Here is a 17813-nt window from a genome sequence, read left to right as displayed (position 1 = left end):
GTATTGATTCCCTGCGTTTGTCATTCAGTTCATTTAGCAGTGCCCTCTGCTGCCCAAGTGCTATCATGGAATCCTGAGTTCTTAATTTGCGAAACTTATTCTTGGTTTTCTAAAACTTCTTCTCGACAAGCCCTGTATAGGAAGTTATTTAAAGCAATAAATGATGGAACTGAATCCCTTAAAATTATACATCAATCAGACACAAGATGGCTATCAACTGAAGTTGCTGTTAATCGCATTTTAAGTCAGTGGCTTGAACTACAGACACATTTTGAAATATCCAGACACCAGACTACGTGCTACACGGCTGAACTATTATATAGTATGTACTCTGATGCCATCAATAAGCTTTTCTTCTGTTTTTTCGACCAATTCTAGAAGAATGTCAAAAGGTCAATAAATCATTCCAATCAAGTACAGCAGACCATTTATAGCTACTGCGAGACTTAGTTGTTCTTATTGTAGGTCTTATGAGGCAGATTGTTGTCCCTGGTTATACGGGGGATTTGCTAACAGTAGACATTAGAAAATACAAATCCGTTAATACTTATCTCAGCCAAGAAGTAGAGGTTCAATTGGTATTTACGATAAAAGAGCATAAATGAATGCATAAAGCAAAAAATATTTTCACAGTGGATGAGAAAATTTTTTGCTTTGCTTATCAGAGGAGCTCTAGAGCCGACTGCTGAATAACGTCAAGGTTTTGCAAAAAGTGTGCCTAATTGCTCCAGAACAGTGTTTGAGGGTGGTGAAAGAAAGCATAATCTTGCTAACTCAGGAATTTCAATAACCTGACACAGAAATAACAGAAATTTTAGTTTCAGTGGTCAAAATTAACTACTATTCGATGGAAAAATGCCAACAATACAGTAGAACTTTGGTAAGAGAGCGCATAATATAAAGATGCTAGTCCACAACGTCCATTTCAGAAGCTCTCAGGTTTTGCAATGATGCGTTTCGTGTTACTTTGGTCAAATGCTGAGGCATGCTCAACAATGCAAAAACCTCTCTCAGAAATACACTTAAAACCAATATGGTAAACGCAGTTCTCACTATGTGGGCCAGACTTAGGCGTGTGAACAAGTGCTGACAATTACGTCTTACCGGAGCATGCTTTGAAGCAAATTAGCACAATGGCTGCGTACTGAGGAGACCAACAATCCAGCATGTCAACTGAAGAAGATGCAGAGGTCGATGTGGATGAGCTGTTATTATTTTAACCAACGTATCTTTAAATTTGTGCATCTTCACGTTTTCGTGCCAAAATGACTACTCCATTAAATTTTGGGCGTGCTGCGCATAATATCGGCTTCTTCTTCTTCTAATATTTTGGCTGTGTATGTCCAGCCAACTGTCTGTTGGCTGATTCTGAAGATGACTGGATGTTATACAGCCAAAATATTAGAAGTAGAAGCTGAATGTGTGTGACTGCACGCCAGAAATTTAGTGAAGCATATTTAAATTTGCTTGTTACTGTTCCATTAAAATGTGATGTAGTTATATAATAATATATATTTTGGCCGGGTTTGTCGCATTTTTATATTTTTGTCCGTCCGTTGAGTATATTGTTTAAAATAAATTTTGATTTCATCTTTTTATTTGCAAGAAAATACGGAGATCTGATTCTGACGGATTTTTGCGGATTTTTAAATGTTTGCTTGATGCATAAACGTAATGAGTGTAATATTTTAAAATAAGTTTTATTTTTTCTTTATTTTTGCAAGGAAATATGGAGATATTTCATTCTGACAGATTTTTGGGTGTTGGTTTGACAGAAAAAATAATCATGTGTTGGCAACACTAGCTGTAGATCATCCATTGTCACCCTATTCAACAACTCTTGTTTTCACCTCTTCAACAGACTAAAAATGTGTTCCCTACATTGCACTTTTCACTTTGGGAAGATATAAAAGTCACAAAAGCCAGATCTAGTGAATACAGATGTTACAGCACTGGAATGCGCATGTCCACTAAAAACTGTTTCACAGATACGGCACTGTGAGCTGGTGCACTATCCTGATGCAGAATCTACATGTTGTTCCACAAATCCTGTCTTTTCTTCCTTACTCTTTATGTCAGCTTCATTAGGAATTTTTTGTAGTATTTCTGACTAGCAATTTCATCCTCAGACACCCATTCAGTCATGACAACACAACATGGGAAGGATCAACATTGCCTTCAGTTTTCTTTCATTCTTGGCGACGTGGGAGTCTTCCAGTGCATCGATTGATGCTTTGTTTCTGCGTCATACTGGAAGATCCATGTTTCATCAAATGATGACATGTGTAAGACCAGTTGTTCACTCAGACGTTCACATCTTCTGATGGTCTTTTTGTTCCTGAGAGAGACTTTTCAGAACCAGTTTTGCCCAAACCTTTGTCATGTTTAATTCATCATGCAAAATTTGCCTTACTGTCTATTTGTTTATGTTCAATACGTCTGTGACCATCTGAATTCTCAGATTTCAGTCATTCTGCACAATTACATTAATATCCTGAATACTTGCTTCAGGTCTTTCTCACAGCTTGACCAGGATGTTCATCCTCTTCAACCACTTCCCAAACTTCTCAAGACAATTTGTGCCATTCAAAAACTCACGCACATGACGTAGCATTATCGCCAAACACCTCCTTTAACATATGAAAACATTCTGTTGGTGACTTCAATTTCATGAGGAATTTAAGGTTAATGCACTATTTGATTTTCAAGTTCATCATGCTCACAGCTCTACTACAGGACAGTGTCCTGTACAGCCAAGGCTCTAAAACAAACTAAAACAGAGAGAAAGATGAAATCAATGATGGCTACTCTTGCAGGAGAAAAGTATTGGTATTTAACTGCCACATCTAGTACTTGTTTGTAGCTAAAATGAAGTGCAGATATCTAAGTTTCCTTCCGTCCTTATGTCAAAATATAAAATGCCCTCACTTATAATGTGGTCCACCGCGATTTGTACACTACAGATTGCAGGACCTTCCTGCTGCAGAATGTAGCTGTGTTAAAGCATGGTGTCCCATTCAGTGGTAAGTTAGGGTGATCTTATCCTGATGGAGTGCCTGGTATAAGGTACGCCTTGGCCGGGTTGATGATTTTATCGATTGCAGCTTATTGTCTCCCACCTCCAGCCACCCTTCATCCTACATCTGTATGGGACTGGCTTGACAGCAAGGTGACAACTTGCTTTGTGTCACAGTGAGTTTTCAGCAGGCCTCATTGCCTATGATTCCTGTGTTCATTTGCCATTACCACATGATCTTGTACCCAGCAGAATGACAGTTTTCCCTGTTGTTGGAGGGGAGTGAGGGAGTCCTGCATATTTTGTACACTTGCTTTGCTGTGTACATTTTGTGTGCAACTTGAAATGAAATAAGGAAATGGGAGAAGATGAGTAAAACACTGACACATGCCAAACCCAATTCTACAAGGCAATTCTTCACACAAACTCCATAAGGCCTTGTTGCTTGTAGCTAATCAATGAAAAGCCATTCCATTAGTGGCTGAGCAACTGAATGGTATGTAGGTGCACTGGACAGTGTTGTACAGAACTGTTGCACCATGAAGAGTCACCGCCTGATGTTAAGGTGGGCCGCCAGCCTCAGCACAGATGCTGGGAATAAGGTTGATCCTAAACTCCCTAGTGGCCTGTCTAATTCCTACACAGTTTTCCACATCTAATATGGCAAACATTATTGGTCCAATCCTCATGTGCTACATCTAAAGTATTTTCAAATATTCAGTGGCTGGTTGACTGACTGGTGGAGGGGGTTACGGGACCAAACAACTAGGTCATCAGTCACTCGATCCAAAAGTGGTGCATCTGGAAGTAGAGACATCCACCGAGAATGTATTCTGATGTAGTCGGGATACTCCTAACAGGAAAAGTGAGAAGACTAAAAATGTAATGGACAACTTTCATACCCCCAAAAATAAAAGGCAGATGAAAGAGTCAGCAAGTGTGCATGCCTGGGTCTCAGCTTGCAACATGAAATGTCCCACCCACAGCTGTCCCACCTCTGGATCCATTACAGTCAAGGCACCCACTATTCAACAAAGTGAAACATCCAGAATAGAAAATTGGGTGTAGCAGACAGGAAGCAAACTGAATACAAAAATTATTAAAACAGAGTAAAAGAGAGATGAAAGAGCAGCCTGGCCAAGGAGGGATGATAAGGGATCTCACAGACAGCGGGAAACGCACTATCCCCAACCAGCTTGTCCCTGCTCCAGAGTGGTATTAAAATCTTATAACTGAGAATAAAAACCACTTTCACGGAGAAAAACTGAGAATCAAACCATTTATGCATTGTCCTCCAGTATTAGAGGCAATGAGTCCAGAAGTCTTACTTGGCATGGAAGGCCAAAAGGAGGGGGCATTCCACTAAGATATGAGGTACTTTCTGTAACGCTCCACAGCCACAATGAAGGGGTGACACATTACACAAAAGATAACTATGAGTTAACCTGGTTTGACCAGTGAGGAGATGACATAGGACTGTGGATTCTTCCGAGCAGAAGCAGAAGAAAGAGCTCCATGCTGCAGAAGTCTCCTTGATTGTGGGGAGTTTATTAGACGGGGCCGTAGCCCAACATATGCCGTTCCATTTCTGAGTGAGATGAGATCTTATGTGCACCCACAAGTCTGCACCTGAGATCACCAAAGTGAATGGGGAGTAAGTGTTCCTCTAGCCAAATGGTCGACCAGTTCACTCCCCTGGATACCCAAATGACTTGTGACCCAGAGAAAGACAATAGGCCAGGCAGCACGGCGAAGGTAAGTGAGGTGGTCACAAATAGTACAGACCAAAGAGGGGCAAGAATAGCATCGGTCAACAACCTGGAGACTGCTTGAGCCAGTACATATTAAAACATGGGCAAGAGAAGCCAATTTAATAAATGGAGAGCTCTGATCATGGCTGCCACCTGTGGTGTAAACACACTACATGTTCCTGGCAGTAACTGACATTCAATATCAAGAGGAGATGTAAAAGCATAACCCATATGATCCATAGTTTTAGAGCCATTGGTGTAAAAGACACTAGCACCCAGGAACACTTGAAGAACTGGACATAACTAATACCAACAAGTCATGAGGGTAATCAAGACTTAAGGACCTTGGAAGGGAATTGTCCTAATCCACCATCTGGGCACCATCCAAGGGGGAGCGCATGAGAAGACACAGGGAGCACAATCGAGGTAGGGGAGATGGAGATCTTGGCAGAGGGAAGCGAGGCACATTCCAACTGGTAGCCCCACCTGATGCTAAACACAGGCAATGCTACAACCACCACACTGCCCATTCGGGATTACGTATCTCGTGCCAGCTGAAATTATCCAGAGTCTGTTATCAGTTACTTATATCATACAGTTTACGTGTTGTCATATATTCAGTAGCAACTGCATTGCTCACTCATTCGCCGAGATGCCTCACCAACATTTGTTTCAATGGTGTCCAATGATTTACAAGACTCTTTCAAATGTGGAAACTTACTATAATATGAATGTTGATACTGCTAAGGTTCTTGATGTTTTTCATGGTCAGACCATGTTTCAGGGCGCATGTTTTGATCTTCAGTTAACTGACGAAGTACTGACTGGTACTGTTTGGCTTACTGTTGCACTCATTTGTCCTGATTCTGCATTACAGTCGTTTGCAACAAGTTTGGAAAACACTTCACCTCATGATCTGATTGCATGCCAAACATTTACAATTCCTCAGCAGAAATGTCAACATCAGTTAATGTAAAATCAAAACATGAATTACAAAAAACAGATATTTCATCATTTTCTTAACTGATGCCATGTACATTAGAACTTCATGTAACAATAATTGTTCTAGTGAAATATAAATGACTGAAGGAGTATCAAAAAGTGGTGGGTGATAGAGACAAAATGTTTGAATTTTTTGAATCTGCAAGTTTCACTTGTCTTAGGACAATTGTTGGATACCAAGATATCTGCCAATATTTAAAGTTTGTTTTTTTGTGTTATTAATGGTGCAGTGGTGTCTTCTGAAACCACAGAAAATGATTCAGGAATTATCTGTGTTCTAAGAGCCAAACATGGAACATTCAATTAAAAGACGATAAGCTGCCTGCCCCATCCTTCCACTTTGTTTTTAACAAAATTTGTTTTCACAACACTAATCTTTACTGTAACAGTAGATCTATGGTCTTTAATCACCTACCCCACTCAGTGCAAAGGAATGGATGAGTATTTTTATCTTAAAAAGAGCCCAAGGTTCTGCTAGTAAGAACAGGTAGTGTAACACCACTTTGAAATCTTTTTCATAGTTTTTATATTTGGTGCAAAACTTTGGGCATTTATGCTAGTGCTCAATGGAACCATGGACTTATAATCTTTATAATCTCTGTTTGAATTAAGAGGTCTGCATCTGTAACTTACGTGTCAATACAGCCACTTTGGATGCATAGAGCAACTGCACTCTACTTCCTTCAAACTTGTTCGAGCATCTCATGCTCAAATGTCCTGATGCCTACTCTAACTACTTGATTGCCACTTAGTCCTCTGTTGCAGGATCATCTTATGTGAATGTGAGTCAAAGCAAAATGCGAATGCAAAACTTGCTTTGGAACAATATATCCAAGATGGCAGTTATAGAAGTGTTTGGGAGAGATTATCATTAGGGCTGATAAGGATGGAACTCATGTCAGTTATATGCACTGTGGCTGGTGCTCTGCTCTCCTATTTTACACATCCACCACCATACATCTGAAAGCACATCTGCAGAACGCAACAAAGTGTAAGTTCTGAAGTTTCAGTGAAAGCTACAGTTACTAAAAAGTGCATAGAGTTTGTGAGCCAGAGATCTCTTTCCATTTACGTAAATATCAGGTGGAGGATTTTGCACTTTATATCAGAAGCCTGTCAACATTAGTTTGTAACTGGGACATGTGGACATCTCCAACATTCTGCCTAATCTTATGACAATAGCATGAAACACTGAAAGGTACGCCAATGAAATATGGGCAAGCATTCCCCAGGTGTGAATGTATGTGCAGATACAGAGGATAAGTAGACCGATACATATTGTAAAAGGTGTTACCCATTTATTACTGCATATATCATCATCATCATCATCATCATCATCATGCACTGCAAAATACGTTACTGGAAACAAGTCACTTTTCTAGAAATGAAAAAAATATCTGGTAAATTTATTATGAACTGCACTGAGGAAACACTTTAACTTAGGAGTAAACCATAATATCTTAGTAACATTTCATTTGTCAATGGCTGAGGCACTGATTTATGCACGACACAAATCATTTCAGCATTATGCATGCATTAGGGAATACACATGTTTTTCACAGTCCTGAAAGACATTTTTGATGACAATAATTTGAAAAATGATTACATAACAAATTATTCCATGATTTATGCTGATAAGGATACTGCCCACTTTATGAAGAAAACTGATGATGTGAATTTGACACATACAAGCTCGAAGCAAGAAATGTAGGCTAGGTGGAATAGCTTGCTCAGAATGCTCAGTCTGCAGTTAGGCAGTACAATAAAATCATGAATAGGCTTATGGAGAAGGGCATTTCTGATAAACTTACATTTTACAACAACAACAACAACACTGCAAAAGAGCTCTTGACATTTTTAGAGCCACACAAAGATCCAACAGACGTGCTTTGAGTATCCTACAATTCAGTCTGTTTTGTTATAGGTGCATAAACTGAAAAGTCACTGTGTATAGGGCCCCAAAGAACAGATATATGTTTAAATTAATGTAGACCCAGTTCAGATGTTGCACAGAATATTAACATTTCTGTGGCGGTCCATCTAATTATTACAAACGATATCCATTTCTGAGAGAGATGAGACGTTTAGAATTCGGCATCAAATCTGTGGCAAAATATCGGTTCTAGGTAAACTAGGACAAAATTATAATGAGACAGTAATATTGTACTCTGTATTTGTGATATCTGAAAATATTTGTTTAGGGCTGTCAAGAGAATGTCAGCCTCGTTCATCAATCAAAGAGGTGTCGTCACTGTTTTTGGAGCGGCTAGACTGTGGGCCATGTCATACTCAATCGACCAATGAGGTTGACTTGTATTTAACCGGGTGGGATAGTTGTGACAACGATCCACTTGAGAGGCGGAAGCGTAACAGTAGTCTCTTTCCCAAGCTATATAATTCACTGAAAAGACTGTATAGTGTACCAGCCTCAAATGGGCTAGCAAAAGAAATTTCGTTTTTGGCAAAGACCATTATCTCGGTGAATTAAGCAGACTCAATATCCTGACAATTAATTGTAATTACAATGTTATCAGACTAATCTGGAGACATTTTGTTCCTGCCACAATTTCTAATTTCTTAGGTGGTAAAACTGCATACATAAATTTGAATCAATAAAGCAGATTGTGTTATAAAAAACAGAAATGTGGTTTTTTCATTCCAAGACCAACCCATCATTAGTTCATTACACAAGTTGGTCGTTACTTAGTTTTCCTGTGAAACTTAAAACTGTTTCCAAATCTTTGCTATTTTATAAAGAAGCAACTTTCTCTTATAAAAAACAAAGATGTCAAAATTAGACACTACCATCCATGAATACATTAATTATATTTATGATAGTAAAATTTGTTTTTTGTTACAGGTCTATTATGGAACCCATGAAGTTTCTGTACAGCTGTGTCTCACCCAACACTTTCGCCACAAGGAGTGCTGTATGAGCTATATCATAAAAATGGCTTCCAGCCCCCCCCCCCCCCCTCCACAGAGTAAGCTCAACGTGTTGTGTAGCTAACAAAAACCAAGTCACCAATTACTGTGCAGCACTGAAGAAAGAAAGCGCCTGATATAAAGTCAATCAGAAATTATTCCACAGTGGGGTCAGTTTAGAAACGGACATGTAGCAGCAGGACATCTGTTTTGGAGAAGATTGTGCAGGCAGTTCAAACCGCATTCATAGACTCGCCCTTGAAATTGATCAGAGAAGCTTCGCAGGAGCTTCAAGTGCCAAAGAGTACAGTACATAAAGTGGTTTACAAACATCTTAAATTGTATGTGTCCATTGTCCAAATTGTTCAGGCATTACAACCAGATGATTGCCCGAAACATGAACAATTTGCAATGAACATGCTGAACTATATGGATGAGGACAATGATTTCATGAAGTGTGTGTGTTTTTCTGATGATGCTACATTTCATGTTTGTAGCTCAGTTAACCAACATTATGTCTGGATCTGGGCATCAGAAAATCCGCATGCTGCACAAGAACACATTCAGTACAGTTCAAAGATTAATTTGTGGTGTGGATTAATGTGCGATTGAGTGATTGGTCCAGATTTCTTCCTTGAAAGCATTTGAAGTGGATATATTGACCTACCCACATTGGTGATTATGCCATTCCCCAGCTATAGGATATGCAAGACATTATCATCTTTCAGCAAGATGGTGCTCCCCCTCACTGCACTCCAGAAGTCCGTGATTTTCTTAAGGAAACCCTCCCCAACAGGTGGAGTGGCACTTTATGTAAGATCCAAAACTTTATGAGGAGAGGCATACGTGGTATAATGCATGTTTCATTTACACCATTTATTAGGAGGGTAAACATTTACAGACTCCCTGTACTTCTCCAGCATAACTAAATTGATCTGAATGTAGTTCCAACAGATGGTGGGGGATTATATCATAAGCAACACCAGCCTGCAGACACAAAGAACTAGTATTATAAAAGACACAACAGCAGTGGTGAACGCGCCAGACTGTGTGGCATCTGCCCTCTCCACAGTGCCTTGGTTGGTTGGTTTGATTTGGGAGAGGGGACCAAACAGCAAGGTCATCAGTCCCATCGGATTAGGGAAGGAAAGTTGACCGTGACCTTTCAAAGGAACTATCCCGGCATTTGCCTGAAACAATTTAGAGAAATCACAGAAAATCAGAATGGCCGGATGCGGGTTCGAATAGTCTTCCTCCTGAACGCGAGTTCAGTGTGCTAACCACTGCGCTCCGTCACGGTGCCTAGTTAAACCACAGCCTGCCTGATCCAAGTATTCATAATCATGCATTCCATGCCTGTGCACAGTACACTTGGGCATATACGAGTGAGCAAATGACCCAACTTGCAGACCTCTATTTTGGATGTTATTTTCAGTCATAATCATTTGCACCCAGTGGCACCTATATGCCTCCATAATATGAACTCTACTCACAAGTGCTCAGATAGTTAAACAATAAAGTTAATGTTTTCTTAAAATGTTTCCAAGATGTAATGATCATATTAATTTTCTTGTGCTGTAATTAATCTAGTGGCAGTCATCATTCTGGTGCTACTACTTATGCATGCACTGACACAGTCAGAAGATGGGAGGATGTGTGTTTTTCCATGGAAACTGTGTGAATTAATATGGCTAGAATCACATGAAGATTTAAGTATTACATTATACTTCCACACTGTAGAGCACCACATTTTAAAGGCCAGAGAGAGCAAAAACTGACCACAACAAGAATTAAAATTTGCCCCAACTTAAAATTGGCTAAAGCTTGACAGGAAAATGCAAAAATAATGTTCTACAATGCCCCCCCCCCCCCCCCCACACACCCACACACACACACACACAGTGCAGTGATCCCAGAGCTCAGAATACATTTTTGTCAACATTTTTGCTGTGCTGGTGGTCTAGTGCTGAAATATGAAAAATTAGACTGAACTTGACAAACCATAGCATTTGGAATAGTTCACAACAAATGCCACTACAGTATGCAATGCAAGAGTTTAAGTTGGGGCATAATGATGATCCTTTTTGTGTTTTGTGTACTCAGGAGCCTAGTTATTAGCACTCTCTGTATAATTTTATGAGACAAGTGAGTCTAATAATCTTAGAAACAATTCTTATGAACTTAAATTTTAAATTTTTGTTAAAATCTGACTCCCTCATTATGATTATTACATGTAATTAACACCTCTAAGAAAATTACATGATAGAAACTACCCTGGACTGGAACAAATACTGCCACATGGGGTTTGTTATGTGGTATTATGGAAGGCAGGCTGGAAAAGGTGTCGTCTTGGGGAAGGTCATGGCACACATTTATTACGCAACTGAAGAAAGCTGGGCTGAACAACGCAAATGGACGTAAGTGCTCTTTCCTATCAAAATTGGAGGACAAGTGCTGCAAGAGCAAAACATCCAGAAGGCTGCATCACTGGATGGTCATGATGACAATGACTCACAAGTGTCTCCACATCTGAGGTATAGGGAACTTTTCTATATTTAATATACATACAGCCCGTGCAAAAAAGTTCTTTCACCCGTTAATGAAATCCCTAAGCTTTCCCACCACTTTCATGCACACGTTAATCCACTACACCTGCAAATTAGTTACTCCACACATCCTCTATCATAGAAAGAAATATTCTGAAGCTCTCAGTTTTCAAGTCCCATCCAAAAAGCTGGAAACATTTAGGTGACACGATTTTACAAGTTTTTCATTAGATATTTGACACACACATTCACCAGTTTCAATAAACTCCATTTTTTTCAAATATGCATTGGCAGCTAAATGTTTCTTAAGAAATTCAGAGAATGGTACTGTGTACAGTAATCTGAGACTGCAGGTATAAATTCACTATGAAGCTATGTCTTTTACAAACTGGTATCAGCCAAAGGATATTCTCAAAGGATATTTTTCGCTCATAAACGGGAAGTTTGCGCAATAAGTGGTGTAAGTTCGCTAAACTCTTGTCGACTCCTGTGCACTAGTCTGGGTATTCTGACAGTGGACTCTCCATATACATATTCTTTACTGCCGTTTCTTGTTAACAATATCAGCTTATTCCCAAGAATTAGCAGCTTTCACTTGGTTAATACTAGGCATAAATCCAATCTGCATTTGAATTGCACTTCCTTGACTTGTGCTGAAAGGTGTGCAGAATACCACTGCATCCATGTTCAATAAGCTACCACAAGAATTCAAAAATCTTAGCAATAATCCATGTGCTTTAAAATCAAAGCTGAAGAGTTTTCTCATTGGTCACTCCTTGTATTATGTCGAGGAGTTCTTTGAAAAATTAAGCTAAGTCTTATGTTATATTGTTAATTGCATTTTTATAAATTTATTGCTTGTCTTTTTTGGGTTCATCAACATTTTATTTTATTTGTTATTACTTTTATGTTGTAATTTCATGTACTGACACGTTCCATGAACTTGGAGATTTGCTCCTCAATTCAGTCCTACGGAACTAGACATGTAAAAAGAATAAGTATGAGAACGTCATTTACCATAAAAAAGGAAATATTTGCTCAGTATAATGAAATCAAACTTGAAAAAAAGTAGGTGAGAGTAAAGATGTACAAGAAAATTTAGCAGGTTGGATTAAATAAGTGGTAAACAGAACATTTAACTATTCTGCAATACTGTGTATCTTAAATTAAGTACACGATATAAGTATAAGAACAAAATTTTGTTTTGTAGAATTGAAGAAATTTACCTTCTGGACGCATGTGCCCAACTTCTTCTAATTTGCGATCAAGCATATCACAAATTTTTGTACCAAAATTCTGCAGAATACGGCACTCCTTTCCACTCCTTAAAGGCAGTGGATATTTTTTAAGTGACCTGAGTGCCTACAAACATCAAAAATGAAATACAAAATATGAATTCTTAGATTATGGGTGATACTCAAAGGGAAGGGAAAGACAAGATACATCTCTTACATACTACGTCTGCTATGAGAAAATATTCTACATCACACTTATGCATAGCTAATCCAACAAATTGTTAAAGTAGTGCATCTATGGCCACCTCACATTTCAGATCTGTAGGTTACCTGCTTTAAAACCCTTAGCTTTAAGGCCATTTCCACAGCAGGTGTTTATAACAGTAATATTAGAGCATGTCCACACAGGTGCAGTTGTATCTCTATCCTCACTGTTAATTATGATTTCCTTTCCCTTCGACTCGCATTATGAGTGTATCTTTGAAATATAAATTAAGCAAATAATTCTTTGATGTTCAAATTCTTTGTTGTTAAAAATGGATTTAGAAAGCTGAGTATGAAAAAATCAACTGAATATAAACGACTAATGAAGCTCTTTTCACCTTTCATCTGAAGCGTGGATTATCGTGGTTCAACTGCTACACTTCCATGAAACTAAAAATTGTTGACGCCGTGTGGGGAACAGATTCAGCTTACTAATTTTGATAGCTAACATTCTACTACTACTACTACTACTAAAAAAAAGTGCCAGCTAAATTCATGAGAATGAATGCCTTGTCTTCTCTGCTGATTTCACTAACTCGTTTGATGTTCCCCTCCTAACATATTGGTTAAATGCGCCTACATTAATTCAAATTTGGCCCTTTAGATGTGAACTGATCATGCAAAGCCTGAAAAAAATATTTCTTCAGCACTTTGATATTCAAATTATATTCATTCTCTACATGATTCACAGCATAACTTCTCATTAAGTTATTATTACAAAACAAAATCAACATCCCCATAACACTTATTTTGCACATTATGATTGTCTTCCAGAGGCACTGTGAGAAAGGCATCACGGGTGGGAAGAGATGATCAAAGGGAATGGATATCTGTACACTAGGCCTTGAATCACAAAAAAACATTTAATTTTGTGAAAGAAATGCATCAGCAGAAGCATCACCCTTAATCCGCTGTGCATTGTACTGAGACTCGGTCAAAGCACAAGTATGGACTTACCTCACATGTTTCAAGTAATGTGTGGATAAAACTGCCTTCGCTAATATTGTACTTATTCCAGATGTAGTAAAATTTAAGTCTGTAATCAGCAATTGGAAGGTGGCCACACCAGTGATTGTGTCATCCTCCATTGCAAGCATGGCAAGCACATTGATTTCCCACTTGTGAAGGTCAACTTTTGACACCAAAGTCACTAATTTAGCTTCAAGTATCATGTCAGCTGTCCACGCAGATCTGAAGCGGATTCTTTTCTAGTCCACCAGTCAAACATAAATCTTGACAGTACCAGGGATCACACCCAGATCCTCCATGTTGCAGTTAGACAAGGCGACTGCTGCGTGCACGTTCACACACACACACACACACACACACACACACACACACACACACACACACACACACACACACAGAGAGAGAGAGAGAGAGAGAGAGAGAGAGAGAGAGAGAGAGAGAGAGAGAGAGAGAGAGTGTACCTAACTTATACTTACACATCTGTGTTCATTTACTGTAACAATTCCATACAAGTTGAACCGTGCGAATAATTCACACACTATCCGCATCAGTCACTGATAGGTAATGTAGTAATGGAGAAATAAGTAAATGCAATTATTTATTAATAAATATACCATATTTTGAATAGTACTAAGAAAAATTAGTCTCACTGTAAAAAATCAATATCATTATTATAATATGATTAGTTACAAAAGAGATAAACAGCAGATACTGTCTTTGTCAGATTAATTTTATTTATTACAATTTGTTTATTTTACAAAACTTTTCTGAAAACAGTGTTACATATCAGAAGGTGTGAGCTTGATGAGGGATACAAGCAATTTTATTGACTGTCGACAATATATTTCTTGAATCAATTTACCTTCAGCATGAAGTATACTGAAACCATCTCTATCTGCTGCACAATAAAAATAAGCTGCCATTGTGACTGCTCTCAACGCAATACCATAAACTTCAACATATGGCTTACCTACAGTCCATCTAGAATTACCACATGGGAAAAGAAATGGATAGCACATTGTACCAATATACTGGTTCATGTAAGACATTGCAGTTAGTGCACCAGTTATTTTACAAAATATGACAAAATCAAAGTATCGTGGTGGTGGTCCATCATCAGTGATAAAAACAGCATTCATCTCAATGAATGTAGGCACATTAAATCTTCCAGGATGAAATGCATTGCTAGCAGTGAATTATATTTAAAAATGAGGTATATTGTAAGCAACATCTTTCATGTATTTAAGCAACTGTGGGTAAGAATTAAGTGTATCAAGCATTTCTTGTAATGTAACCATTATTTCCCTGCAACAGGTTCAATTGGCTTTATTCTCTATACAATGTTGTAATGACATACAGATATCTATGAAGAAGAGGCCTGTGTAGGTTGATGCAACTCCTGCAGGAAGCTGCAAACTTCCTACCACATGATGCACCTGCCCATGTATTCTAAAACAATATGTACCACTGCCAGGAATACATTCAACCAAGTTAAACTCACATGATACAATGCCACTTTATTCATGCAGTACACAGCACTTGCTTAAAGAAAGTAACCAACTTCAACCACTGTTGTCCATAATAGTACAATTAGATCGTCAATAGATGGCATGTTTTAAATTCTTTATATTGTTGTTTATGCTTACATAAAGAATTTTAAAAAGCTGTCGTGCATAGTAGGTAAACAGACTGTCAATAGATAGCACCTTTTACACTTTTTTAGTTTTAAAAATACCATCTGCCTTTCATTCCCTGCAATACCAATGTGCCCTGGCACCCAGCAGAAAGACACCACCTTCCTCAGCCATTGCAGTCACACAAGGGCATCCTGGATATTCTGGACTACTGTACCTGCTGGGTACAAGCATTGTAGAGAGTGGAGGATGTGGTGTCACCGCCACACACCACACTTGCTAGGTGGTAGCCTTTAAATCGGCTGCGGTCCGTTAGTATACACCAGACCCGCGTGTCGCCACTATCAGTGATTGCAGACTGAGTGCCGCCACACGGCAGGTCTAGTCTAGACAGACTCCCTAGCACTCGCCCCAGTTGTACAGCCGATTTTGCTAGAGATGGTTCACTGTCTACATATGCTCTCATTTGCCGAGACGACAGTTTAGTATAGCCTTCAGCTACATCATTTGCTACGACCTAGCAAGGCGCCATATTCAGTAATTAGAATGAAATTCTGAACAGACAATATTGTGAATCATGTACCGCCAAGAGTGACGTTCATCATTAATGGATTAAAGTTAAGTATGAAACTAATTACGTCCACTTTCTGAATTCTCATTCCTTGTCATGGTCCAGACCTCGCGTCAGTATAGTTCTTCCCTCCTCACGCCAGCCTGCGTTGAGCTAAAACGCGTGCATTTTGGCCTCCTCTAGTAACACGGTGTTGGCTCTTCTGCCAACACAACATTGGAGACGAGTGTAAAAATGGTGTTCTTATCTATACTGCCCTGATTTAATTGCGTAATGGCTTCGCCACAATCTCCAGATGTACTGTCCGAATTTTATCACTTACAGAATCAGCAGACGCAGGCCTTACTGGATGCTCTTGGACAGCTCGTCGAGGGTCAACGTGCATACAAAACGATGTGGCAGCCAACCGCTCCACCGCTAGTGCAGCCACAACAAGCAGTTCCACCAACCTTCTGACCTTTTGATGCTGCACTGGAAAGCTGGACGGAGTGGTCATGCCAATATGGATTCCATCTCGCCGCCTACAGAAATCAAGGTAACGAGCGGCAGCCATTTCTTTTGTCGTCCGTCATTGTGCAAACCTACCGTGTGACAGTCAAATTATTTCCCCGACACGACGTAGCAACTCTGACCTACGAAGAAATTTTGTCTGCATTAGATGCCTATTTCAAAGAATCAGTCAATGTAGTTGTGAAACGGTATACCTTCTTTCGTACAAAACGTACGGCAGGTCAGACTAATCGAGAGTGGGTTGCAAACTTGCAACGCCTTACTAGGGATTGTGCTTGTGAGTGTCAATGTGGACTCCCATATTCAGATATTATGGTCCGTGATGCAATTGCACAGAACGTTTCTGATGTTCATATACGGGAACAGATTTTGAAACTAGTCAATCCCTCCCTTCAACAAGTGATGGACATATTGGATCGGCAGGACACACTTGACTTTGTTCAGGAATCATTTGAAACTTCACCAGCCGTGTGTCAGGTTAACCGGCCCGCCGGGCGTGCTGCACAGAGCAGTAAACAGCCCTCGCGCCCGGCCGCGCCGCTGCCGCCAGGCTCTCAGCCACGTCTGCCGCGCCGGCAAGCAAATTCAGCGCTCAAATCCTGCCCGCGGTACGCTACTAGACATTCGCGTGAGAATTGCCCGTCACGCCAAGCTATTTGCTTTTATTGTAATAAAAAAGGACATGTTCAGAGTGTTTGCCAGAAAAAGCTCAAATCGGAAGCTGAAAACCATTCCAGGCCCTTTGCTTCGTGCCAGAATCGGAATCGAACCAAGGATACTCAGGCTCGCAAAACTTCGTCCATGGAAATTCATGTAGTTCATTCCACTCCGCCCAGGGCCACTCTCTCTAACAGTGACTGTGTTCGTCCCACAAATAGTGTGTGTCGACATCGCTGGAACTCCCATCGAGTTGCTAGCGATTTTGTACCAGTGTCAGTTCACATTGCACGAGACAGTCACTCTTGTCGTCAGCAGGACAATAAACTTTTTGTAGACTTGGACATTAAAGGCAAAGTGATACCATTCCAGCTCGATATTGAAGCTGCAGTTTCACTGATCAATCAAGACACTTACAAACAGGTGGGCACACCTCCGTTGCGTGCCGCAAATGTTACGTTAAGTAGCTATTCAGGTCAAGAGATCCCTGTGTTAGGACAGTGCAGCCTTCTTGCAACATACAAAGGACAAACAAAACTTGTGTCATTTTACGTCCTTCGTTCTTCTTCTGCAGCAAACTTCTTTGGTTTCGATTCATTTCAGTTCTTTAACTTGTCTATAGTAAATCAGGTCCTATTAGTGAATCAGACTGTGCCTTCAGACAGTGTTTCTCATCTATGTGAAGAATTTGCAGACATTTTTGCACCGGGCCTTGGTTGCGCTAAGAACTATA

General features: G+C 39.6%; 1 protein-coding gene across 5 annotated transcripts in view; it reads right to left on the bottom strand.

Moving 5' to 3' along the window:
* The window catches only part of LOC124555281 (crossover junction endonuclease MUS81), a 203026-nt gene that overhangs the window by 153376 nt on the left and 31837 nt on the right, over positions 1 to 17813 (bottom strand). For all 5 annotated transcript variants that reach the window (XR_006968530.1, XM_047129153.1, XM_047129156.1 and 2 more), the window contains exon 2: positions 12467 to 12602. Coding sequence is in view for 4 of the 5 variants with exons in the window: in XM_047129153.1 (XP_046985109.1) it covers positions 12467 to 12602 (136 nt within the window). In the remaining variant the exon portion in view is untranslated. The remainder of the gene's footprint in view (positions 1 to 12466; positions 12603 to 17813) is intronic.

The sequence above is a fragment of the Schistocerca americana genome, chromosome X, assembly GCF_021461395.2.
Source record: "Schistocerca americana isolate TAMUIC-IGC-003095 chromosome X, iqSchAmer2.1, whole genome shotgun sequence".
Lineage (NCBI taxonomy): Eukaryota > Metazoa > Arthropoda > Insecta > Orthoptera > Acrididae > Schistocerca > Schistocerca americana.
This window is presented reverse-complemented; position numbering and strand designations above follow the sequence as displayed.